The following is a 25,989-nucleotide window of genomic DNA, read 5'->3' on the forward strand; positions in this document are numbered from 1 at the left end:
TAAAGGGTTGACAGTGGAGGCTGTTAAAGCTGCAAAAAGGGGGCCAACCCCATGTTAAAGATAATGGGTTTAAATTGAAATATATTTTTATTGACTTATGACACAGTGTCCCAACTTTTTTGGAAACTAGGTTGTATTATTTTTCATCCACTTTGGTCAAAAGAGACCAAACTCTGTTATGAAAGAAGAAGGACTAATTAAATATTTGTCTCTTAAATGTAGAAATATGTCTTCAAATCCAAATAAACACCTTGATATCAGTCTTGTATTTTCAGTCCTACTTCCTGTTTGTCTCCTAATTCCTGTTTTCAGTTTACGAGGGCGCTGCTTTGTGAAAAATCTCACACATATGCTGCAGTTTTCACACACGCTCTCAAAAACATATTAACCAACGACCCACACACAGAGAGGCAGACAAACACAGACAAAAAGCTCGGCAGCATTTGGTTGAACATTTGGCTGGTGGTAACACGATCCTGTAAATGGTGTCATATTTCAGAATAAAAGCTGTCGCCTGCTCATGCTGCCCATGGGTCTGTGTTTATGGAGCTTGAACTGACCAATCAGAGAGCAGAACATACTCCAGTCTTCATTTTTCACTGATCCATCCTTTGAGTTCTGATTGGCTTTCTCAGCTCTTTTGTTCATGTTATAGCAGAAGAAACAAAACAAAGAGACAAAAATAAACAGAGAAAATTAAAAGAGATCGAGTTGGACTCAAACTGGCGATACGTACTGTACATGCTCCTTCTTTTTCACCATCCTCTGCTACATTTGCTACACATAGTTTCATCAGTCTGCAGTGTATTTGTTTGATTGTGTTTAGGCCTTGTCTAACCTGCCAAAATTCCTTGCAGCTCCCCCTACAGGCTGCACTGTTTATAGCTACATATCATTATAAATTTGTCTGAATAATTGAGCTGGTAAAATTTGAAAATGTCATTATTTTCTATCCTCACCTGAAAACTATTCTTAGCAAGCGATATATTAAGGTTGTCCTGAAGGTGGCACTAGATTCACCTTTTAATAAAATACTGTAGATGGTTGCACAGTGGAACAGTGGTTAGCACTGTAGACTTCCAACAGGAAGGTTACTGGTTTGAGCCCCTTTCTGACAAGGACTCTCTGTGGAGAGTGCATGCTCTCCCGAGGCATGCGTTGGGAGCTCCAGCTATCTCCTGTGGTCCAAAGACATGCTTATTAGGGCTGAGTGTTGACTCTAAATTGCATGTCCCTGTGAGTGTAACTGTGTCCGATTGTTGTCTCTCCAAGTCAGCCCTGGTATTGACTAATAACCAGCCCAGAGTGTGCAAACCTCTGACCCAAAGACAGCTGGGATCTGCTCCAGCCCCCCACACTTAAGGTGAAGTGGTTGCACCCTTGAGCAACAAAATTAGCTTGATTGTACTGATTCCTATTGTATTCTGAATGCTACAGCATCACAACGCAGTACAACATTTTTGCCTCATCACTCTGTTCCTATTTTTCCTTGTTGCCCTGGTCTGACATGGGCAAGGAACAAGGAAAGAGGGAGATGACAAGGTACCAGAAATGTACATTGATCTGCTAACTACAAAGCTGAGATCAACCTCAGACTTGGTCTGGCCCATGGGTCAGAGTGTTTTGGTCCTTGGTCCTCAGTCTTACATACTCTTGTGAGGCTGGAGGCACTGGCTGGTCTCCTTTGTTACATTTCTATACATCCATACATTATATATGTTGCTTGGGGTCATGGGGGGCTAGTGCTAATCCAACCACATCCTGAACTGGAAGCTAAGCAAATAACTAGAGACAGGCAACCAGGTGCACTCACAGCTACGGGCAATTTAGAGTCACCAATAAGCCTAACAACCATGCCTAAAGACTGTGAGAGGAAGTCAGAGTACTGGGAGAAAACTCACACATGCACAGGGGGAAACATGCAAACTCTACACAGACAGGCCCAGTATGACTGGGAAACTTCATGCTGTTTGGCGACAGAACTAAGACCTGTATCACCATACAGCCACCTCAATCTAAGTGTTTAAAATTTTTAGAAATATGTGTCCATGGGGCACAGGTGGCTCTCCATAGAGTATGAATCACTAAAGACCAAATAAATTCCCCCCGAATACTGTAAAAATTAAAGACTATTGTTCTCGTCTAACCAATGGGCTATTATGAAATAAGAGTTTTATCGTTGATTCACTGCTCAGGACTTTTGGCAGGTGAGAACCCAAGTCTGTGTCCATGTAGGTGCTTTTGTCAGTCTAGTGATGTGGAACAACAAACGCCATTGAATGTCGTGTCTCTCTCCTCACTATTCCTCTCTCCTCCTCCTCCTTTATTCCATCGACTACTACCAGCGCTTGCGTCGAGTCACAGGACTGCTTCTCTGCATCCTCATCATACATTGGATCCTTCATGCTTGACCTTCCTCCAGCTCCGCATCCTCCTCTGAGGAGTCTGGGCACCCTAACACACCTGCAGGAGCATTTGGCGATTGCTGCCAGGTCTTGCCGGGCCAGCGGGTTGAAGAGAATGTAGAGCAGTGGGTTGACACAGGCTGGCAGCGGAGCCACAAGTAGCAGAACTCCTTTAGCGGCCTCTGGCCCGGCAGCGGGGAGGTGTAGTAGGGAGGAGAAGGAGAGGAAGGCGACAGGGAGGTAGAGGAGGCAGTCGGAAAAGAGGAGCCAGGCCACATGTCGAGTCAGCGCTGCCTCTTCTTCTGAGGCGGGAGGAGCTTTGTTGACCCCACAGTAGAGGCGAGTGTAGGCGAGGGTCATGAAGAGGAAACACAACGAGTCGAAGAGAACCAGAGAGACTGAGAAGGCCAGAGAGGAAGAGGAGGAAAAGGAAGGTAATGGCAAACAGAGGGAGGTACTGCTGTGTCCAGCCACCAGGGGTGGCAGTGTGACAGCCAGGCCCAACAGGAAGCAGAGACAGATGGACAGACGGATGGCGAATGGAGATGAGGAGGGTCCTAACAAAAGAGGAGAGAGGGGTAAACAGTAAGTGATGAATATTTTTAAATATATGTTGTTCTGTGTGTTTGTTTTCGCTACCTTTATGTCCATCAGTTTTGTTGTAGCCGTGTGCGACATTTAGGCATCGCTCAAGTGCTGCAAGGGTTAGCAGGAAAAGGCCAGTCTGAGACGTGAACAGACACAGGAAGCCGCTAAGTCGACACAGGGAGCTGCTCTCCCACGTTGCACCATACCTGCAAAGACAAACACAAAATAGGTGACGAGAGAATGAGGGTAAAAATGTCCTGGATCATTGGAGTTCCTTAGGATTTTGGTATTATTTGGGATTCTGGGAATACCAAGGCTTTAAGGGAAAAACAACAAATGCTATATATATTCAAGAAAGTTTGAAAAATGAAATATTTGGTTGAACTGTTGGAATCGTAACAATTTCAGAGACCAGAACTTGGAATTCAGGCTAAACTAGGAACAAGAACAAGCCCCCCACATTCCCAAGAGTTCCCAGTGCTCTAATGTGGCGACACAACTACAGTTATTCCAGAGTTCTAAAAATCCCCAGTCCCTAAGCTACGTAGCATTTCTAGATTCCTAACAATACAGTAGATTCTGGGAGCTGCAGGAATTCTGTGGTTTGGCCCATTAAGCACTGGAAATGCTATTGTTTATGTTGCACTCGAGGTAATGGGGCTCAGGGAATGTTGTAGTTTGCGGAAACTTGGGGAACGCTAGAAATACTACCCAACAATCTACAGATTCCCCTCATGTTGCTGATAATCCAAGAGTTTTTTAATGTTTCATGCCATTCCCAAAATTCCCAGAATCCCTTGGGTAGCTATGACTCCTTGAATTATAGTAAATCTGAGAGACTATAGTCCACAAACACCCCAGTACCCTCAAAGTCTTCAGGGTGAGCAGTATTTGTCAGAATTCCCACATACTGAAGTTCTAGAGTTAAAGTAAGCATTCCTTGAGTCCACCAAACACATGCTTTCCAGTGCTTCCAATGTGTATTGCACTGGCAAATTCCCAACCATTCTGCAAATCCCAAATAAAGTCCAGATTCCAGAGCTATTAGAGGCCCTTATTTGCCCAAACCCACACCATCCCCAGAGTTCCTGACACACCTTAAAGGTTGTTATCTTCCAAGAATCCTGTTTCCTCAAACTGTAGCATTGCCAAAGTCAAGAAAAATCTTAACATAACAGTTCACACAATTTACATTACTGCCATTACAATACTGTGTCATCATTATCCCTTAAGGCCCCCGCAAACTCAAAAATTCCTTGTTCTCAAGTCCCAGGATTCCACTATAACATCTATTTTCCCAATCCTAGAAGTCTACAAGATCCCTGAAAACAACAATATTCCCAAAGTCCCTAGAATTAAAGGTATGTAAAGTGTTTCTGCAATCCTCAACGTTTTTTTGGAACAACGCCAGTTCCAAGACAACCAAGAGTCCCAGTTCCCCCTTAGATTGTACCTCCAGAAGCTTCCAAACGTCCAGGCATCCACTACAGCCAACCAGCCACTCCACACTCCCATCAGGCCGTTCACCAGGGCCAAGAGACCAATCAGCAGCTTGGGAGTTGTCACTGAGGAGGCAGGGGAGAAGAAGACCGACAGGACGACGAGGGTGTTGCTGACCAATGAAAGAGCTGCGATCAGCCACACCCCTCCACGGATCAACCAGCTGCCGAGCAGATGGTGGCAAGGACGGAACGGACCTGGAGGATCATTGATTCGAAAATTAGTATACTCAACCTTCAGCACTGAATTCTTCAGCCAATAACTGGAAGAATAATTCACAGATTCTTAAATGCTATGAACTTAATTCAGTACAAGGGATAAAAACGTTTTGGATTATATACACCATACCCTTTGCATGCACTTAGCAATATCCAGTAGTTGGATTTCTGTCTGTACTCATAAAACTTAGATCTTTATATAGTCTCAATTTTAATTGAAATCATAATTGAAAACAGTGCCCATAAAATGTATTCACCTTTTTGGATGGGTTACCCTTTTATTGATTCTATAAGTCAATCATGGACAATTTAAATTGTCTTTTTGGCCAAAAAATGTACAAAAAACTTTTTTTAATATCAAAGAGGAAACAGATTCTTTAAAAAGTAATAGCAATTAAATAAAAATACATAATGTAAAATAAGTGACTGCATAAATATTCACTCCCAAATGATTACAGTATAAAGAAACCTGTGTCTGGAAGGTCTGGTCACTGGTAAATCAGTATTCCGGGCTACATTACACCACGAAGACAAAAGAACACTCCAAGCAACTCAGGGAAAAGGTTATTGAAAAGTATAAGTCAAAAACATTTTAAGGCACTGAACATCCCCCAGAGTTCAGTTAAATCCATCATGAAGAAATAAAGGAATATGTCACATGTGTAAATCTGCCTAGATCAGGCCATCCTCATAAACTGAGTGAGCGTGCAAGAAGGAGACTAGTGAGAGGCCACCAAGACACCTATGACTACTCTGAAGGAGTTCCAAGCTTCAGCAGCTGAGATGGGAGAGACTCTGCAGACAACAACTGTTGGCCGGGTTCTTCACTAGTCAGAGCTTTATGGGAGAGTGGCAAAGAGAAAGACACTGTTGAAGAAAACTCAGAGTCAATCTGTACTAGAGTTCACCAGAAGGCATGTGGGAGACTCCATGGTCTGATGAGGCAGACACCAAACACTGACATCACCACAAACATACCATCCCCACTGTGAAGCATGGTAGGGGGCAGCATCATGCTGTGGGGATGCTTCTCAGCAGCCAGCCCTGGAGGGCTTGTAAAGATAGAGGGTAAAATGAATTCTGGACAATATTATTCAGCCTACAGAAGCTTTATTTTCCAGCAAGCCTTGAAGAATACAGCAAAAGCTACACAGAAATGGATAACGACAACAAGATGAAATTTCAGGAGTGTTTTCTTTTTCTTAGTTTTTATGTCTATTGTATTGACCATGACTGACTTATAAAATCAATAAAAGGGTAATACATCTAGGGGGGGTGAATACTTTTTATAGGTGCTGTATGCCTAAGTGTACTAGTAGGTGGTTTGCTACAGCATTAATCCTTCAGCTGCACTTTGACAGTCTTTCTTGGCCATTCACTGTATTTACCTGGTGCAGGACTGCAGTGGACCGAGTGTTCCAGTTTTGGTTCATTCTCAAACTCCAGAAGAAAATCCTCCCAGTCCTGGTCCACTTCAGATCCAAAACAGGAAGGAACGAACATTATAATCAAGAAACAAAATATTATTTTCAGATTCTTGGGCAGTATGTTGCAGAAATATCAACAAAAGTTACGTGATAAAACTGAAAATTCAGAGCCGAGTGAGAGCAGGAATAGTCTAAACATTTCTTGGATAGTTTATGAATTCTTAATCTGTATATTTGCAGTTTATTTTTAGCCACAAACAACCTGAAACTCTTCTCAGCTTCTTACACAAAATAATTAGAATCACTTGCTCTGTCAGTTTTACATTATGTCCACTACAACCTGCAGGATCTGATTTCATCCTACTATAAATTTCCTCGGATAGTTTACTAGAGAGAAAAGTTCCCAATCAGACATAACAAATACAAAAGTAGAGGTGGTATAACAGTGGGATTATTACATTTTTGAGCAGTTTAGATTCAGGGGTTTGCGACCTACCTTGGCTGGACAGGATGGAGGTTTCTTTCCCTGTGGAGTCTGCTGCCGCCTCCTCTCTCTCCCAGGATGAACCTCCTCCTCCTCCTCTCCTCTCACAGGAGATGAAGGCACAGCACTGGAAGGCGTAGGGAAGCTCGATCACCCTGAACACACATGCAAACTGCAATTTAAAGCCTGACGTCATCCCTGTTGGGAGCCATGTTGGAGGTCCAGCATCGCAGCAGGAAGCACTTTGTTTGCTTCATGTTACAGATGCAATAGGTGGGCCACAGAGTCACTGCACCAAAATACTTGAATTGGTATGTTTTTACCTGACTCTGGGCAGGTCTTCTCGAGGGAGTAGCTCCATCAGTTGTGTGTTTCCAGCCAATCGTAGGTGAGTTAAACTCTGTAACCCAATCAGAGGCAAGGATGACAGTTGATTGGACGACAGGTCACTGCAGAGACAAAAGAAACAAGAAAAATGCATTAGTCTTTAATTATTTTATGGGGATTACTCTTGCAACTGCACCATTAATGAGCAATAGTACAAGAACAATACTCAGGCAGTCTAGTTAAACATATTTTACATTATAATTCCCTTTTTTTCACCATTACCTGCTTTTCACTACATATCAGGAGTAAAGGTTTAAACTTCCACTTTTCTATGAATGAGTTTATCAATATGAAATACCAATAGTATTTCATATTGATAAATATCAATTTCCACAGGGCCCATCTGCACCATCTGTGCTGAGTAATCTGACACACCAGATAATCATTTCATACCTCTACTGCATGGGCTGTATTTCACATCCATATGGGAATCTCCCCGAAGACAGTGTTTGGGAAGATTGGACAAACACTAGGCCTATTCTTTGCTCTTTTTTTGATAAAGAGATGTTGTCTAGCTCTGATTAAACTGCCACTATAGCTGCATTCATGCTGATCTTTTTACTGGCCGCCATTGTTTACAAGCTTGCAGTCACTTCAACCAAAGCTGGGTGTATAGTTTGTGAATTTGTGCACAGTTTCGACTGAGTGTGACCACTCAGGTTAAGCACGACCTTGGGACCTTGTAGCGCCACATTATGTAATAACGCCCCATTATGTAATAACCCTAACCATAGGACAGTGTGGGCTCCAAGGTATGCCCTACCCAACTACCTTGCCCTAACTCTAACTGCTTAGTGACTTATGCCTAAACCTAACCCCCCTTCAGGGCTTTAGACTAAACACCTAACCTTAACCCTAGGACTTAAGGTGGGCTCTAGGGTATACCCTACTACCTTACCCTAACCCTAACCGCTTAGTGGCTTACAAAATGCGGCATTGTTACATAATGAATTGAAAATGAATTACATTATTACATAATGGGGCACTACAGACCTTATAGTGAGAGCACAAAAATCGCATTTCACCACAACTGTTATAGAGTTGGTTTGAAATCACACAGTGTATGCTCAGTTTTAACTTTTAACCTTCAACTTTTAACTTTATTGTCCCCTGAGGGAAATTTGCTTTGCAGGCAGGTAAAAACATAAAACACAGGAAACACAATCACACAAGTTTAGATACAACACTAAAATGGGTTAGTACACCAATACCTTGAGGGACAGCTGAGGACAGAGCTATTAATACACTGATCACTCAATAGAATGCATCATGACAATTCACTTTTAAAATTTAAATTCAGTTGTGTAATGGCTTGACTAATAAATGAATTCTTCATCCTGTTGGATTTAGCCTTAGGTAACCTGAATCTCTGTCCAGAGGGTAGGAGCTCAAATTCAGCATAAAGAGGATGATCAGGGCACTGTCTGATGTCCTGAGCCTTACAGTTTACCCTCCTATAAAAGGTTGTGGACATGTCAGGTAATGTGATACCAATAATTTTACTTGCAACTTTAACGACATGTTCTAGCCTCTTTTTGTCTCCCAGTGAGAGGCTGCCAAACCAGGAGATAAGGGCAAATGTCAGGACAGATTCAACCATTGCATGATAAAACACTGACATTAGTTTAGGAAGTGCAGCTGCTGCTGTGATTTTTTGTAAATAATGTCCATGTTTTCGTTAAAAGACAGCTTACTGTCGATAACCACACCAAGGTATTTAAAACTGGTGACACGCTCCAGTCTCCTCCTTGATCACAGTTAAAAGTGGTGGGTTGGAGTTCTTTCTAAAATCTACGCATGTCCTTGTTTTTTTCCATGTTCAGGTTTAAAAATGAGTCATCACCCCAATGAATAAAATCATCCACCACTGGTCCAGGAGCTGTGTCCTCCCCCTGTAGCAGACTCACTATGACTGTGTTATCCGCAAACTTCAGGATATGTCTTTCCTGGGTGTAAACTTCTGCAGTCATCAGTGTACAGGATGTATAAAATGGGTGAGAGGACACAGCCCTGTGGAGAACCAGTGGAGGAGAGGAGGACGTCAGACAGAGCACTGTTCACTCTGACGCTCTGGGATCTGTCTGTTAAAAAATCTAAAATCCAGCCAACAATACAAGGACACAGGTTAAATTAGGTTAACCACACCTGTAGCTACCACTTCTTACTCCTCAAATGATGCTGATTGGTCCAGTCACTCTCTGACTGGGAAAAAGCGTATCAGCTGGAAGATTTGCAAGACTGATTCACCTGATGACGGACATAGAATCTGGACAATCTGTTGACTTTGCGAGGTTAACTCTAGAGCAAATCCCGGGTGTCCACAGCACACATCATCATTTGTCTCTGGCATGTGCTAACCGTAATACTTCATGCTCCACTTGAGACACATACTAAGTCTATCTTTGCTAGAGACCTTGCTGGTATGTGTCAATTGAAACAAAGAGGATCAACCCAGACAGGAAATTTGCCAAGAAAACCTATTTCAAAATAAAACACTGCAACGCTTAAGTTGAGCCTCACTTGTCTATCAAAATCAGAACCAGGACTTCTGAGACCAGTTGTCTCAACAATGATGGAGGAGAAACTAATCTAAGGGAATCCTTTCCAGTGTCCTTGTGTCTTCCTCAGGCTAGGCACAGGATGATGAGATTGCTGGGCAAGGTGGTGTGACACTCAGGGTTTCTGAGCATGTGGATGAAAGTTAGAATCTTTCAGTCCTAGGTCCCCCGGTCTTTCTGTACTCGTGAGGCCTGGGTGCCAACCAATGACCCTAGGTGCTGTACTCTCTCCTTTGTTAGGCATGGTTGGGAAGGGTAACTACTTGATATGGGCCTCCACGGGCACCTTGAGCTCTTTCCCAGGCCTCATTCAGGCCAGATCTTGTAAGAGATTGTGTGCATAGTGTAGTGGTCAGATGAAGGGGTCTGGAGGGATGGAGCAGGCCTTGACGATGGCCATCAGGCGGCCAGAGTGGTGATACCTCCTTGGAGCTTTTTAATGATAACTGAGGTTGTGGCCACAAAAAATGGTGCCCTTGTGAAGTTGTGAGTTCTGGACCCTGCTGCTCTGGACTGCTCTGACTCTAGAAATGGACTCAGTTTAGAGGTCACCCTGTGACTTAAGTGCAACTCGAGAGTCTTAAACTCGAGCCCATCTCTGGTGTGATGTAAAGACAATGTTGTGTATTTTCTTTCTACTCACAGTTTAGTGAGAGCAGGCAGAGCAGAGAACGAGTTCATCTTCACCGATGTCAGCCTGTTGGACGATAAATCACTGCACAAAGACACAGAGAGGAAATCAGGTTGAACAAACAGCCTCTCATCGATCATCACACCTTACAGGAGAAATCAACGTTCAATCTGTGGGTAATCCCTGCTGGGTGCTGACCTGAAACTTAACACGGTGTGGGATTATCTGAGATTAAACACGGGTTCTCATTGAACAGCCACTCTTTGTTTCTAATCCCAGAATAAGGAAAGAGCATGTGTGTAATAATCTTATTTCTACAACACGATTAGAAGTCAGAGTGGTCAGTACAAACGAAGCACAATGGCGCTCAGTTCTTTGTTAGTTTTACTCGAATACTGTGGTCAATTACACAGTTTTAATATGATCAAGAACTTCAGAATCCTGCTAAGACAAATCAGTTAAGAAATGTTTAGGGTGGATTTGAGCCAGGAATAGAAAACTTGTCAGATATTAGAGTGAAGCAACAGTTGGGCTACTCTAAGGACGTGTTACTCAAGTAAAAATTAATATCCTTAACTCTGAGTTTCACGTGACTTTAGGTCTAACTTTGTAAAGCATATGACTTCAATGTACCAAAACATTACAACACTGTTGGTCACAGATGAATTAATCCACATTTTTCTTTCATAAAACCATTACTTAATGTGCAACAATATGGTACCGTACAGAATTTACCCCCTCCTGATTAGACAAAGATAACTTGAGTAAATACAAAATGCACTTTTTTAAAATGATGAATTATTATGGGAAAAAAATCAATCCAAACCTACCTGACCCTATGTGAAAAAGTCATCGCCCTCTTAACCAAATAACTGGCTGTTCCACCCTTGGCAGCAAAAACTGCTATCAAGTGTTTGTGATAACTGTCAGTGAGTCTTTTATATCACTGTGGAGGAATTTCGTCCCACTCTTCTTAGCAGAATTGTTTTAATAAATCATATTGGAGGGTTTTCCAACATGAGTGGCCTGTTTAAGGTCATGCCACAGCATCTCGACCTGATTCAAGTCCAGACTTTTACTAGGCCACTCTAAAACTTTCATTTTAAGCCATTCAGAAGTGGACTTGCTGGCATATTTGGGATCATTGTCCTGCTGAATAACCCAAGTGTGCTTGAGCTTGAGGTCATGAACTCAAGGCTGAACATTCAGAATTTTCTGGTAGAAAGCAGAACTCCTGATGCCATCAATTATGGCAAATGGTCCAGGTCCCAGACCATCACACTCAAGACCTTCCAAAAATTTCAACTTTTGTCTGATCAGTCCACAGAATATTTCTCCAAAAGCCTTGGGGATCATCAGGATGTTTTTAGTCAAATGTGAGACGATGTGAGGCCTTGGAACTCTCCCATGATGCCATTGTTGCCCAGTCTCTTTCTTAGGTTGTTTTCACACCTGATAGTCCGGGGGACTCGGTCCATTTTGGAACGGAAATTGCAACAATGTTGCACTTTCCTTTGGTTTGGTTTGCATTCATAATGCTTTTTGTTAAACGGAACAAACCGTCTGAACACCTACAACATCTGCCGCTAGGGAACGCTGTCGTCACAAACAAATGGCGACCAAGAAGAAAAGCTGGCGCAGAAGAAGATGAAACGGGGAAATCCAGCTCCTCCCACCTGTAAATTTTTCCATATAAACAATGAAAATAACACAGAATTTACACTGTCTTGGGGTTTCTGCTCTTGCATTGGGGCATAAGGAGCAGCCAGCAAGACGGTGAGCTGTCCAACATGTCGTTCTTGACATGAGACGAATAAATAAGCACGGACTACAACATGTTGCTATGGCTACACAGATGCCAAGTGAAGTACCAACATGTATTTGAGTGTATTAAATCACATATAAATCCTTATATCATAACGCTTTATGCCACTTCCTGTCTTTGGTTCACAAGTTGGTCCACTTTGCTTTCACACCTCAAACGAATTGCACCAGGGTTCGTTTGGAAGCGGACTGAGACCCCCTGTTTTAAAGAAGACCAGAGTCCGCTTGTTTGGTCCGCACCAGAGTTCGTGGGAACTTTCACACCACTCCAAACGAACCGGACTATCCAGGAAAATGGATCAGAGTTCGTTTGAAGCGGACCAAAAGGCTCTGGTGTGGATGCGCCTTCACTGTTGAATCATGACCTCTGACCTTAATTGAGTCTGTGAGGCCATCTTTAGTTAATGTTCTGGGTTCTTTTGGGACCTTCTGGATAAATCATCCATGTGCTCTTGGAGTCATTTTGGTAGGACGACCACTCCTGGGAAGGTTCACCATGGTTCCAATTTTTCCCCATCTGTGGGTAATGGCTGTCACTATGGTTGGATGGAGTCCCAAAGCCTTAGAAATGTCTTGTAACCCTTCCCAGACTGATAGATGTCAATGACTTTTTTTTTCTCATCTGTTCTTGAATTTCTTTAGCTAGCGCCATGATGTGTTGGAGATCTTTGAGCCTACTTTAGCCGACAGGTTCTATTTAAGGGTTTCTGGAGCAGTTTCTCGCAGTAATCAGGCTTGGGTTTGGATTTGGAAATTGAACTCAGCTTTTCAAAGAATGTGGTTTATCAGGGTTAATTTATGATTAATGACTTTCACATCGGGCCAGGTTTGGATGGCCTTTTTCCCTCAATAAATGAAATCATCATTCATCATCATTAAAACTGACTTTTGTATTAACTTGGGTTATCTTTGAGTAATATCAAAATTTGTTTGATGATCTGAAGTATTTACCCCTTTCTGATTAAAAAAAAAAATCTTTCCTCCAATTTCCATGAAAATGACGAATGACACATCCCCAAAAAAGCCCCTGAAATTTTCATGAAACTTACATAATATTTATAAACAATTTTCCATGAAAATGGGACAAAAATATCACAAACATCCAAACAAATTTCCAAAATTCACACGGAAATGCAATAAAACAAAATTCAAAGCAAATTTTCCAATGAAACTCCAAAATATGCCAACAAATCCCCAAAATTTCTAGGCAAATTTCCTGAAATTTCCAAATAGAAAATTCCCCGGATAGTTCAAATGACCTAAACTTTAATGGAAATTCCAGATCTCAAAACTGCTAAGTGCAGAAACTTTTACTATGCTGTAGAAAAGCCTAAATGTGATGTCCTCACATGAATATGCAGGGTTTCAGGAGGTTACATTAATCAGACTCTGCAGTCAGGGCTGCTCTGATCTGGCTCACATCTGAAACCAGTCTTCAGCAGAGCTGCTGCAGCAGCGCTAAGCTCTTTTTAAACATTTCCATGTTCAGCAGCTTTAAACTTCTTCCCCACTAGAATGTAGAAGGAGGAAATTGAATTATTCAGTATTTTAGATACAATTTTAGATCCACAACTTTCTCTAACGCAGTCTTTCTACCTCACCATTGGGGAGCTGAGTATCAGCTGTGTTATTTCAGAGCACATTCATGCCTTCAGAGCCAAATGATGTCATCGTACCTGTCCCATCATCCAGCAGACCACCTGGATGTGAGTCTGCTTCCATTTAGGAGCATTTAAAGAGGGCATCTCCGGATCAATGCTCAGCGCTCCAGGATAATTAAACCTGCAGAAAGTGTGTGTCCGTGAGTGTACTCACAGAGAGCGTAGAGACATCAGACCGTGGAAGGTGTTCTCCTCCACTTCCTCTATCTCGTTATGGTGAAGATCACTACAAAGACACACAATATTTCCATGACGTCACATTTATCAATCCGTTTCAGCACAGTGTTTTTTTCTGAGAGATCTGATTGGTGGAACAAAGTCTAAAATGGTGATAATTATTCCCATAATGCACAGCTGGCTGTACTTTATTGGATGTTATGGTTATTGTTAGAATGCGATGTCTGTGGAGCACATTAGATAGCTGACTTTGGGAGGTTTTTCTACAGTGGCCTGCAGGGGCGACTACAACTGCAAAAAGATATCAAAAGGCTGAAAATTCAGGGCCTGTGAAAATTTAAATACTTATCTTAAAATCCAAACTCAGTGCAATAATGGACTATAATTTTTAGCTTTTCAAGATTATTTTGTTTTATAATTTGAGCCCTGTACAGTTGTCATAAAAAGGGGAAAAAGCAAAAGAAAGAAAGAAACCAAAATGATCTATCTTAACATCTTAACATGTGACAAAGGCCTTGACTGGTCGTACAGTTTGAAGCACTTTTCACCCTGTGACAGCAACTTCCTGTTACATGGCAAGACACCAATTTGACATGATGCCAGAGCCACACCCCTAAAGATGCTTGGATTTATGTTAAAGGAATACTTAATCCCAGAATAAGGCCTAGAAATATCCCATTTTAACAGATGATGTTTACCAAAAAATCAAAATGGAGAGCTTCTTGTTGATTTGGCGATATAAGTCAAAGCTTTCTGTAGGCCCTCGCACTGTACACATGCCTCCACAATTTCAGAACTCTAAGTAAAGCGATGTTAAAATCAAGGGAAGCATGTAAAAGTGGTCTACCATCACATAAGTACAGATTGAGGTAGTTTTCACCTGGTGATAGCAACTTCCTGTTACATGGCGAGACACCAAACTTTGGCATGCTGTAAGAGCCACACCCCTTAAGATGTTTGAATTTATATTAAAGAAATACTTAATCCCAGAATATGGCCTGGAAATATCCCATTTTAACAGATGATTTAAACGGAGAACTTCCTGTTGATTTGGCGATATAAGTCAAAAAAGCTTTCTATAGGTCCTGGCATTATCCGCATGCCTCCATAATTTCAGAACTCTAAGTGAAGGGAAGGTGAGATCAAGGGTAGCATGTAAAAGTGGTCTACAATCACACAAGTACAGCTTGAGGTAGTTTTCACCTGGTAATAGCAACTTCCTGTTACATAGCAAGACACCAAACTTTGGCATGCTGCCAGAGCCACCCTCATTAAATGGTTTGGATTTATGTTAAAGAAATACTTAATCCCAGAATATGCCCTGGAAATATCCCATTTTAACAGATGGTGTTTACCAAAAAGTCAAAACGGAGAACTTCCTGTTGATTTGGCGTTATAGTCAAAGCTTTCTGTAGGCCCTGGCATTGTCCACATGCCTCCACAATTTCAGAACTCTAAGTAAAGGGAAGGTGAAATCAAGGGTAGCATGTAAATGTGGTCTACAATGACACACGTGCGGCTTGAGGTAGTTTTCACCTAGTGACAGCAACTTCCTGTTAGATGGCCAAAATTTTACAAGCCACCAAAGCCACACCCCTTAAGTTTTGTATATACGCTTTATACATGTTTGTCTTCAAGGTCTTTTAAAGCACCACGCAGAGTTTGACAGAGGTTTGGGTTTATCATAAAGCAGAAGTTGATTCCAGAGTGAGGCCTGGAAATGTCCAATTTTAACAAATGTCAATTAACAATACCTCAAAATGAAAAACTTCCTGTTGATTTGGCGATATAAATCCAAGAGGCATATATTCAGTCCTGGCATTGTGAATATTCCTGCACAATTTCTGAATCCTGAGTAAAGAAAAGATGACTTTAAGGTTTGCAGAAAATATTGTTTTTCCTGGTGAAAATGAGCTTGGAATGGAGAGAGCTTGGGTGATAGAGTAATGGCGGCCCATCACAAGTAAGCACCACAAAACATGCTTGCCAATAGGTAATGCTATAATTTTTAAAACTGCCTTACAGATACATGTAGAAGTGATCTATAATTACATAAGTGGTACTAGAGGCTGTTTTTACCCTATGACAGCAACTTCCTGTTACATGGCAAGACTCAAAACTTAAATGAGCCGACAAAGCCACACCTCTCTAACATTTAACATAAACTTAAAGGTCACATATGTTACCCTTTAGAGACAAGTTACTGTTACTGAGCTGTCTGACTCCGCCCCCCTGACTCCGCCCCTCTCAGGAATTGGATGTGGCTTAATGGATGTGAGAGGGAGATCAGGAGGGAAGGGTGGAACTTTCTGCCAAGCAGGGAGGGCCAACCAAACCTGGGGGCGGGGCTAAGTCCTTACATGACATCATGAGGGGGAAATCTAAGAACGGCTTGTTTCAGCACAAATTTTCTGAAAGGTGGAGAAAGAGAGGGAGGAGGGAATGGATTTTTCTAATACTTGAGGGGATTGTGGACAAGCCAAGGGCACATATTTTTTGTTAGAAAAGCCTGAAAAAAAAAAAATTTGCATAATATGTGACCTTTAATAACTAGGCCTTCTCTAGCTCTACACAAGGGTTTTACAAAAGTTTGGATTCATTTGGTCAGAGTGATTTATCCCAGAATGAGGCCTGGAAATGTCCAACATTAGCAAAAATTCAAAGAGGTAAACTTCCTGTTGATATGGTGATATAAGTCCAGGAAGATTTCTTCCAGGTCTTTGCATTGTTCTTATGTTTGCAAAATGTCATCTCGGAAGAAGAGAGGAAAAGATGACACAGGCAGCCAGGAATTATGGGTTTCCTGATTGAAACAAACTTTGACTTGCCAAAACAAACACGGGGGAGATCAGGAGACAGAGAAGAATTGTGGTCCATCACAAGCAAACAAAGAGATACAGCAATAGAACCGCTGCTTCAGCTCACATTTATTTATGCAACAGTCATCGAGGTAACATCTGGGCTGGCATGGCAGACAAGACACATTCTGCTTTTTTAATGCTCCCTTTGCCAACATACTCTGTCACCTGAACTTGAATAAACCGCTGATTAACTGGTAGGCACGGGCAATTCAATTGAATAAGATAAAAATATGTTAAGTTTATGATATAAATATCCAAACTTACATCTTCTGGACGCTCTCACAGCCGGAGAAGCTGGGCAGACTCTGGATCTGATTGTAGGAGAGGTCACTGCGAGGAGAGAAGCTTCCGTCAGCGTTTCCCACAGAATGATACTGTACTAGTGTGGTAGTCTGGCAGTGCTGGGGTTAAACCAGCCCAGCACATTTTACAGGTTTATTTTTGTTCTAAGAGCATTCATCAGCTGTACTTTACATTAAGACACTCAAATAACATCACTTATCTTTAGAAACGTTTCAGCTGATATTCTATAAGCATTGCAGGTGAGCTGCATGTGTGAATGCATGTTGTTGATGAGGTAGCAGACTGCATACTGCATTTGAAATCAGGCATTATTATTAAATGAGCTGTTGGTCCTAAAGCAGGTGCATTATTTAAAGATTTTTAAAAACAGAAAAAGAAGAAATAGTCGATGAAACATACTCTGGTGATTATAATACACCTGGAAAGTTTGCCTGAGTGTCGTCTGTGAAGGAAACGCTGCTTCAGCAGCTGAGAAATCTAAAACACGATAGGCGTCATTCACCAAACACTCTTAAGAGGAAATGGGCTCTTAAAATCCGATAATGCAATTATTAAGGAGATTCAATCAGTCACCACAGTTTACTTAAGTTTATCTGGGATTTATTCTCACTAAGAAGAAAATCGAAGAAAACTCGAGCGCTCTCAGGTTCATTTAAGGACAGATATGCCGACCCAGCACTGTGTAGTACTCTGTTTTGCTTAATAACTCACATTTTTATTAATAAATATAATTTATTAATAATAATATAGACGTAAACATGATTTCAATAGGCTAGGTTTTATTTTTAATAATTCAAAACTACAAAATGCTAAATTATGAAAATAAATTAAGCTTAAGGTAAGAAGTTTTAAATATATGATATAGAAATATATCTATTAGGGATGCAGTGATCCACTTTTTATCAGTTCCGATCTGATTCCGATAAATATGTGCTGATACTGATACTGATAACAATATATATATATATATATACAAACAAATTTATCAGACCACCCTAACCATAACCAAAGTAAGGTTTAGGCCACAGCTGCCCTAAATTAACAGCACTGGTATTTATCATCCATGAATATTCAAATTTACTGATTTACAAAAACAACCTGAAAAAAATAGTAAATCACATTATTATTTCTTGATTAATATGTCAAATTATAGTTCATAAATTATACTTTTAGTGCTTGAATGTTATGCTTGATTAATTTATGACTTCTCAGAGAAGCCCAGCGAGCTGGCTCAAATTTGGGTGAATTCAGTTTGAAATTCCTCATTCCTGTTCAAAATGGCAAAACATGGAGAGCTCACTGAAAATGGAAGAGTCCACATTAAAGCACTTCATGATGCTGGATGGTCTTTTTTTTAATACTTTATTTCAATGGTTTAAAAAAAAATTATAGCAGACAGCTGTCATTGAGAGTACACTGCATTTTTAAACAAATAGATAATTACAGAAAAAACTAAAAACATACAGACCCACACGCATACAAAAAGGGGAAAAGAGCAGAGAAGGAAAAGAAAAGGTTAATATATATATATATATATATATATATATATATATATATATATATATATATATATGTATAATATACATAAAAAAATTGGGTGTAGGTGAAAAGGGTAATTGCCTTTTTATTACACATCTTTTGATGCCTTTATGTAATTGTACAGTCTACCAAGTCTATTTTCAGAATAAATCGTATTCATTTTTTTCTCTAATTTTTAATGTTATGTTTTCTAAATCTAAGGTATGTTCTACTGTTTTGAACCAAATATTTATTTTAGGTGGGTTTTGTTGTTTCCATGTCCTTGTAACCTGCTTCATGGCTGTAACACACAGAACATTAAAGAGAGGGATATCAGCTTTGTTCATTGTCGGAGGTGAATTAATGCCCAAAAGGTTATCTAGTTTCAGATTTCCATTAAGTTCAAAAATATTCATCAATGCCTTCTCAACCTCTTTCCAAAATTTGCTTACAATAGGGCACATAAAAAGCATATGTATATAATTTGCTTTTTGTTCTCCACACCCTCTCCAGCAACTGGCACCTCGGGCACAGTACTTCTCATATTGGCAGGGTGTAATAAAGTACCTCATGCTTACCTTCCATGCAAATTCTCTCCAATATTTAGAAAATGTTATCTTTGAATTTTTTTGCAGAAACCTTTTCCATTCTTCTGCCTCTATATTAGTATCTAGTTCTTTTTCCCATTTTTCTCTTACCCTATTTTCCATAAAACTTTGCTTTTGCAATATTTTATAAGTATTGGAGAGATTTCCTTTAGCTTTATTTTTATTTTGGACCAAATATTGTGATAATTCATTTGTTGTTTCATTCGCCTCTAAATGTTGCACAAGGTAACTTCTTAACTGTAAAAATTTAAAAAAGTATTTTGATCTAGTTCATAAGTTGCAGCTATTGTTTCAAATGAATCTACTGTTTGTAATTAATTGAGAGTATGTTTTAAGCCCTTTGCTGGCCCATAAAGCTAATATTTTGTCAGTCTTATTTGGTATAAAGTCAGGGTCGTGTGCCATTTCCCTGAGGAGAACACACTCACTTCTTACCTTCAATATTTTACACGCTAGCTTCCAGTTTTTAATAGTGTTTAAAGTACATAAACTATGTCCACCAAGTCTTTCCAGAGCTTTTTTACTTATAAGCGGTAATGTCCCTTTGATAACTTTGACATTTCTTGTTCTAAATTAATCCATTTGACTTCTGTTTCCCCTTTCATCCACTGCATTATTTTGAGAATCTGTGCAGCATAGAAATAATTTTGCAGATTTGGAACACTTAATCCTCCTCCTTCTTTCTGCTGTAGTAGAGTTTTAATTTTTATTCTCTGCCTTCTGTTATTCCATATAAAGTTTGACATAGTTTTATTCCATTTGTCAAACTTTGATTTTAGTATTGGTGTGGGTAATGCCTGAAACAAAAACAAAAATCTGGGGAGTACCATCAATTTTAGTGTTTCCACTCTGCTCAGTATTCCATCTGGTATTAGCTTCAATCTGTTTAAATCCTGTTGTATTTTTTTTTTCCAACACACCATAATTATTACCGTGAAGTTCTTCTAAATTCTTACTAATGTTAATGCCCTGATATTTTATTTTCTGTGTGTCCCACCTAAGCTTGTATCTGTCTTTAAGATCTTGGCTAATTTGTTTTCCTATTAATAATGATTTACACTTATTTTTATTTAATTTATACCCTGAAACAGTGCTAAATTCATCAACTGTTTTCATTAATTCATGCATTGATTCTTCTGGTGATGTAAGATAAACTATTATATCATCAGCATAGAGAGCCAGATTATGTATTTCCTTTCCTACCTGTAGTCTTTTAATATTTTCATTTTGCCTTATTGCTTCTGCTAACACTTCAATATATATAGCAAATAATAGAGGGGAAAGGGGGTCTCCCTGTCTAGTTCCTCTTTGTATATTAAATCTTCTTGACAGTGTACCATTTGTTTTAACCTTAGCGTATGGATTACTATAAATTGCCTGCAACCATAAGCTGAATTTCTTGTCCATTCCAAAGCGATCAAATAATTTAAACATAAAAGGCCAACTCACTAAATCAAAAGCTTTCTCTGCATCTAGAGTTAATAGTAGCAGGTCATCATTTGGCTTTTGAGCATGATCAATTAAGTCTACAGTTCGCCTTATGTTATCTGCCAAGCGTCAACCTGGGATAAAACCACACTGATCTGCATTAACTATATCTTTAATGATACCTTTTAATCTTTTGGCTAATATAGCTGATATTATTTTATAATCTGTATTAAGAAGTGATATAGGCCTATATGAAGAGCACTGTGTAGGGTCCTTCCCTTCTTTGTGAATAAGTGTAATAACTGCTGACTGCCATGTCTGACCCCAATTACCAGTATCCAGTGCATGTTTGTAAGCCTTAAGCAGTAATGGAATTATTTGTCCTTGAAACTTTTTATAGAATTCATTTGTAAATCCGTCAACTCCTGGAGATTTTCCTGCTTTCAGTCCCTGTATTTGTCCTTTGATTTCCTTTGCTGTTTTGTTTTTATCAGTGTAGAACTTTTTCTGCTGATACTCTTGGTAAATTAAGTTTATCCAAATATGTTTTCATTTTAATCTCATCTGCTTTTGCTTCATGACTGTATAAAGTTTCATAGTGTCTGGCAAACTCTGCAATTTCTTCTTTATCCATAATTGTTTGTGATTGACCTACTATTAATTTCATAATACAGCCTTTCTTTATTTGTTTTTGAGTTTATAGGCCAAGATTTTTAAAGATTTTGGTCCACTTTCGTAATTTTCTTGTTGTGTAAATCTCACTAGTCTTTCTATCTCCACTGTTCTTATTCTATTTAATTCGCATCGTCTTTCCTTAAGTTTATTCTCATCTTCTTTACTACCAGTTTCCCTATGTTTATCCTCCAATAGCTTCATATCTTCTAGTAACTTTTTCAACTGTGCCTCTTCTCTTTTTTTGCAGATGCATATGAGATTATATGACCCATCATGACTGCTTTGGCTCCTACCCATAATATAATTGGATTTATGTCCTCTGTGTCTTTTATTTCAACATATTCTGTTAGGACATTTTGTATATTTTCTATGAACTTTGTATCCTTTAGCAGGGAATTATTTAATCTCCAAAGAGTTTCACCTCTGCTTATTTTTAGCAATGTTTTAAGAGGGACAGTAGCATGATCTGACATATTTATTGTACCAATACTGCAACCTTTGGCCAGTGCAATGTCATTTTTAAACATAAAGAAATAGTCTAATCTATTATACACTGCATGTCTACCAGAGCAGCATGTATATTCTTTCTTATTAGGATGGAGTGTGCTCCATGTATCCTCCAGACCTATCTCAGAACATGCTCTTCTCATTATCTTTGCATTTTTTTCTGCTCTATGTGTTTTAGCATTAGAGGAGTCTAATTTTGGGTTCAATATCATATTTAAATCTCCTCCAAATATTACAACACCCTTACTCCTGATTGTTATTCAGTCTTTAAGTTGATTTAAAATCTCTGGACCTGTCTCTGGTGGATAATAAACATTTAGTAAGGAAATGTCAACACTTGCTATTTTCCCCACTACTAACACAAACCTACCCTCTTTATCTAGAACACAGTTTTGTTTTTCAAAACCAGCATGAGGTTTAATAATGATGGCTACTCCTCTTCTAGCTGAGCTACAGGAGCTGTAATAAACCTGACTATTAGTTGTTTTCTTTAAATTTTCATGTTCCTGCTTCCTTAAATGAGTTTCCTGTAAGAACAGTATGTCCCCTTTATCTCTTTCCAACTGAAGCAGGATTTTCTTCCTCTTAACCACATTATTTAATCCATTAACATTTAGTGATATTATGTTTAATAAACTCATAAAGCTGGTGACAAGTACATGAACATTTTACTATAGTTACTAATTCTTTGAGCTCTCTCTTTTTTTTTTAACCTTTATCTTATCTGCTAGGACCTGGTAGCGTACAATATACATGCATATGTAAGAGGGGGGCAAGAAAAAAATAAAGAATGAAAAGAAAGGAAAATAAACAAACATTATAATAAACATCGCAGATACTGAAATAAGAATTATCAGCTCCAAAAATCCGGTTTCTGCAACCATTTCTGCTTGTATGGTTGTTGAGGCATTAAAAAAAAAAACGCCTCAAAGATGTAAGTAAACTAAACTTCCCCAATTTATGAGCAACGGCTGGACTACCAATCCTCTATCACCCCATATATTAAATCATTATCATGTTATCATGTCAGGGGATTTATCAATTAAACACAGAATACCAGTAAATCCGATTTCATTTTAACTTCCTCTGTAGACATGATGTCAGTTTTATCTTTCAACTTATCCTACAAACAATTTAATTCAACTTTTTCCACACTTACTTCATACATCCTTTGCCTTACTATTGAGTGTGCAGCATTTAATAAATGTACCTATCCTCAAATATATCAGTGCAGATCTGCACACATTTATTCTTAAATTTTTAGCCCTGTAATAGTTCATTTAGCCGTGGACATTTAACTCCCACGCCCCCCACTCCCCACCCCTCCACATGATCTCACACACGCAATCCTGTCTGCATGTTCATCTCCACAGAAGCACGCCATAAGAGCAGTCAAGAAGCAAAGAGGGGCGGGGTATAGGGAAAAATAAGCAACTTAAAATAGTTATCAAATCAGGAGGGTTGGGAAGGGGGAAACGAACGAACACTGACTGCTTATCTAATTCAAGTACACGTAAATCATGTCCGTAGGTAATCTGTATCCTATAGACAGAAATAAAGAAATAAATTAGAAGTTCATTGGGAGAATGACTCAGTCACTTACAGTTCCACAGGTTTGTCATACCATCATTACTGTCCATCTGTCTCTCCTCCGCCGGTGCGTCTGCGTTGCAGCCCGTCTTTCCATTCTCCATCCGGCCTGTAAACACCTCTCCGCTCCAGCTCCTTTCGGGCAATTGTTGCGCTGCTGTAAGTTATTGTTGTGCTATCCTTGTTGAAAACTCTGAGCTGTGCTGGTGCCTGGATGTGTGACTTGACCTGTTGCTTTCGTAGTTGCTCTCGCACGTCTCTGTAAGCAGCCCTCTGCTGTTTCACCATTAGTGTGAAGTCGTGATCCAGGTAGATGCGGGCCTCCTCAAAGTGGATCTCCTTCTTGGACCATGCCGCCTTTAATATTTCTCGCTTACTGTCATAATTTGCAAGATGCACAATGATAGGTCTTGCAGCACGATTGTCTTCCTTTAATATGCCAATTCTGTGAGCTCTGGTGACCTGTAGCTCCTTCTCTACCTGCAGGGTGTCTTTAAACAGTCTCAGTATAAACTTGGTCACATCGTTCCCTTCACTCCGCTCTGGAATATCGTAGATGCACACGTTATGTTGCCTTGATTTATTTTCTAAATAGTCAATCTGATCTTCCATTTCAGAGATGCTGCCGCTGAGGTGTTTTATTGTCTTATTTTGTTGGAGTTTTTCATCCTCAAGATCACTGACCCTTGCTTCCAGTTCAGAAACTTTGTTGTTTACTTTCTCCATGTCCTGTCGTGAATCCATCGTATCAATTGTTTGATCTCACCTGCTTCTGCCATTGTTTGCGGCTGCAGAGTTGTAGTCGGCGCTCGTTTGGTTCTGGTTTATTTTCTTCTCTCTGTCTCGTTTTGCTCTTGTAGTCATCCCCTAAAGGTCTCAGTTACAACATTTTATCTTTATTATTATTTAAACTTGGCTTCTTGCCAAATAATTGGGGTTTTAGAGGACGCGAAGTTTCATGCTGCCGCTGCCATTGAAGGGGAGGAGCTTTCGAAAGTCAAAGATACTGTACTAGTGTGGTAGTTTGGCAGTGCTGGGGTTAAACCAGCCCGGCACATTTCACAGGTTTATTTTTATGTGTTTCTGCACTTCTAAGAGCATTCATCAGCTGTACTTTACATTAAGACACTCAAATAACATCACTTATCTTTAGAAATGTTTCAGCTGATATTCTATAAGCATTGCAGGTGAGCTGCATGTGTGAATGCATGTTGTTGATGAGGTAGCAGACTGCATACTGCATTTAAAACAAAGGCATTATTATTAAATGAGCTGTTGGTCCTAAAGCAGGTGCATTATTTACAGATTTTTAAAAACAGAAAAGAAGAAATAGTCAGTGAAACATACTCTGGTGATTGTAATACACCTGGAAAGTTTGCCTGAGTGTCGTCTGTGAGGGAAACGCTGCTTCAGCAGCTGAGAAATCTAAAACACGATAGGCGTCATTCACCAAACACTTAAGAGGAAAAGGGCTCTTAAAATCCGATTATGCAATTATTAAGGAGATTCAATCAGTCACCACAGTTTACTTAAGTTTATCTGGGATTTATTCTCACTAAGAAGAAAATCGAAGAAAACTCGAGAGCGCTCTCAGGTTCATTTAAGGACGAATAAGCCGACCCAGCACTGTGTGGTATTCTGTTTCGCTTAATAACTCACATTTTTATTAATAAATATGAATTATTAATAATAATATAGACGTAAACATGATTTCAATAGGCTAGGTTTTATTTTTAATAATTCAAAACTACAAAATGCTAAATTATGAAAATAAATTAAGCTTAAGGTAAGAAGTTTTAAATATACGATATAGAAATATATCTATTAGGGATGCAGTGATCCACCTTTTTTCAGTTCCGATCTGATTCCAATAAATATGTGCTGATACTGATAACTATATATATATACACATATAAAACTAAGGAGACTTTGTCTCTGATTTTATTTCATTTTAGTTAGTTTTGTCAGCACAGGATGTAGTTTAGTTTTCGTTTTTCTCATAAAGCTCAGTTTTTATTTAGTTTCAGTTGACTAAAATGATTTTTACCTTTTAGTTTTAGTTATATGGTTAGTTTTAGTTAACTATAATAACCTTGCCACAGTTTCACAACTCCAACCGTTAAATGGGTAAAAATTTCAATTAAAACTATGGTTATTTTGAATAAATATGAAATAATGGGCTAAATTTGGAAATTATTTTGCAACACTATAAAGTTGATAGTTATTGGTTTAATTGTCAAACTGCAGAAAAACATGAAAATGCTGTGGGCACCTCAATTTTTTTATCATCTGTTTTAACTGGTGATACTTTAATTTGTCCTCTTGCATTAACAGGTCCGATCTTTCAGTTATCACACATGACAAGATAGGAATAAGTAAAACAGATTAAAAACCTCAAACTTTGTAGTTTTCTCCAGCTCTGAAAACAAAGATTACTATTTCCTGATTTAAGTTTAATATCTGTAACCAATCAGAGATATATGATGCAAACTTGACTTTTTCTTTAACTTGCACAGCTTCACATTAACAAATCAAATCTTTGAGTTAACTTTGGGACATAAAGGGTTTAAGAGTACCACACTTCAATGATGGGGCCACTTTTGGAGCTGAAGGTGCTAAATGTTATTTTTTAGCTGGAT

General features: G+C 39.4%; 1 protein-coding gene across 1 annotated transcript in view; it reads right to left on the bottom strand.

Moving 5' to 3' along the window:
• Positions 1-249: 249 nt before the first annotated feature.
• The window catches only part of LOC121505460 (leucine-rich repeat-containing G-protein coupled receptor 5A-like), a 76,767-nt gene continuing 51,027 nt past the window's right edge, over positions 250-25,989 (bottom strand). Inside the window, exons 12-21 of the mRNA XM_041780821.1 lie at positions 16,986-17,051; positions 13,838-13,909; positions 10,211-10,282; positions 6,946-7,071; positions 6,635-6,777; positions 6,100-6,183; positions 4,447-4,690; positions 3,045-3,199; positions 2,337-2,962; positions 250-722 (exon numbers count right to left, since the gene is read on the bottom strand). Coding sequence (XP_041636755.1) covers positions 645-722; positions 2,337-2,962; positions 3,045-3,199; positions 4,447-4,690; positions 6,100-6,183; positions 6,635-6,777; positions 6,946-7,071; positions 10,211-10,282; positions 13,838-13,909; positions 16,986-17,051 — 1,666 coding nt within the window. The 3' untranslated portion in view covers positions 250-644. The remainder of the gene's footprint in view (positions 723-2,336; positions 2,963-3,044; positions 3,200-4,446; positions 4,691-6,099; positions 6,184-6,634; positions 6,778-6,945; positions 7,072-10,210; positions 10,283-13,837; positions 13,910-16,985; positions 17,052-25,989) is intronic.

The sequence above is a fragment of the Cheilinus undulatus genome, linkage group 23 (genome assembly GCF_018320785.1).
Source record: "Cheilinus undulatus linkage group 23, ASM1832078v1, whole genome shotgun sequence".
NCBI lineage: Eukaryota > Metazoa > Chordata > Actinopteri > Labriformes > Labridae > Cheilinus > Cheilinus undulatus.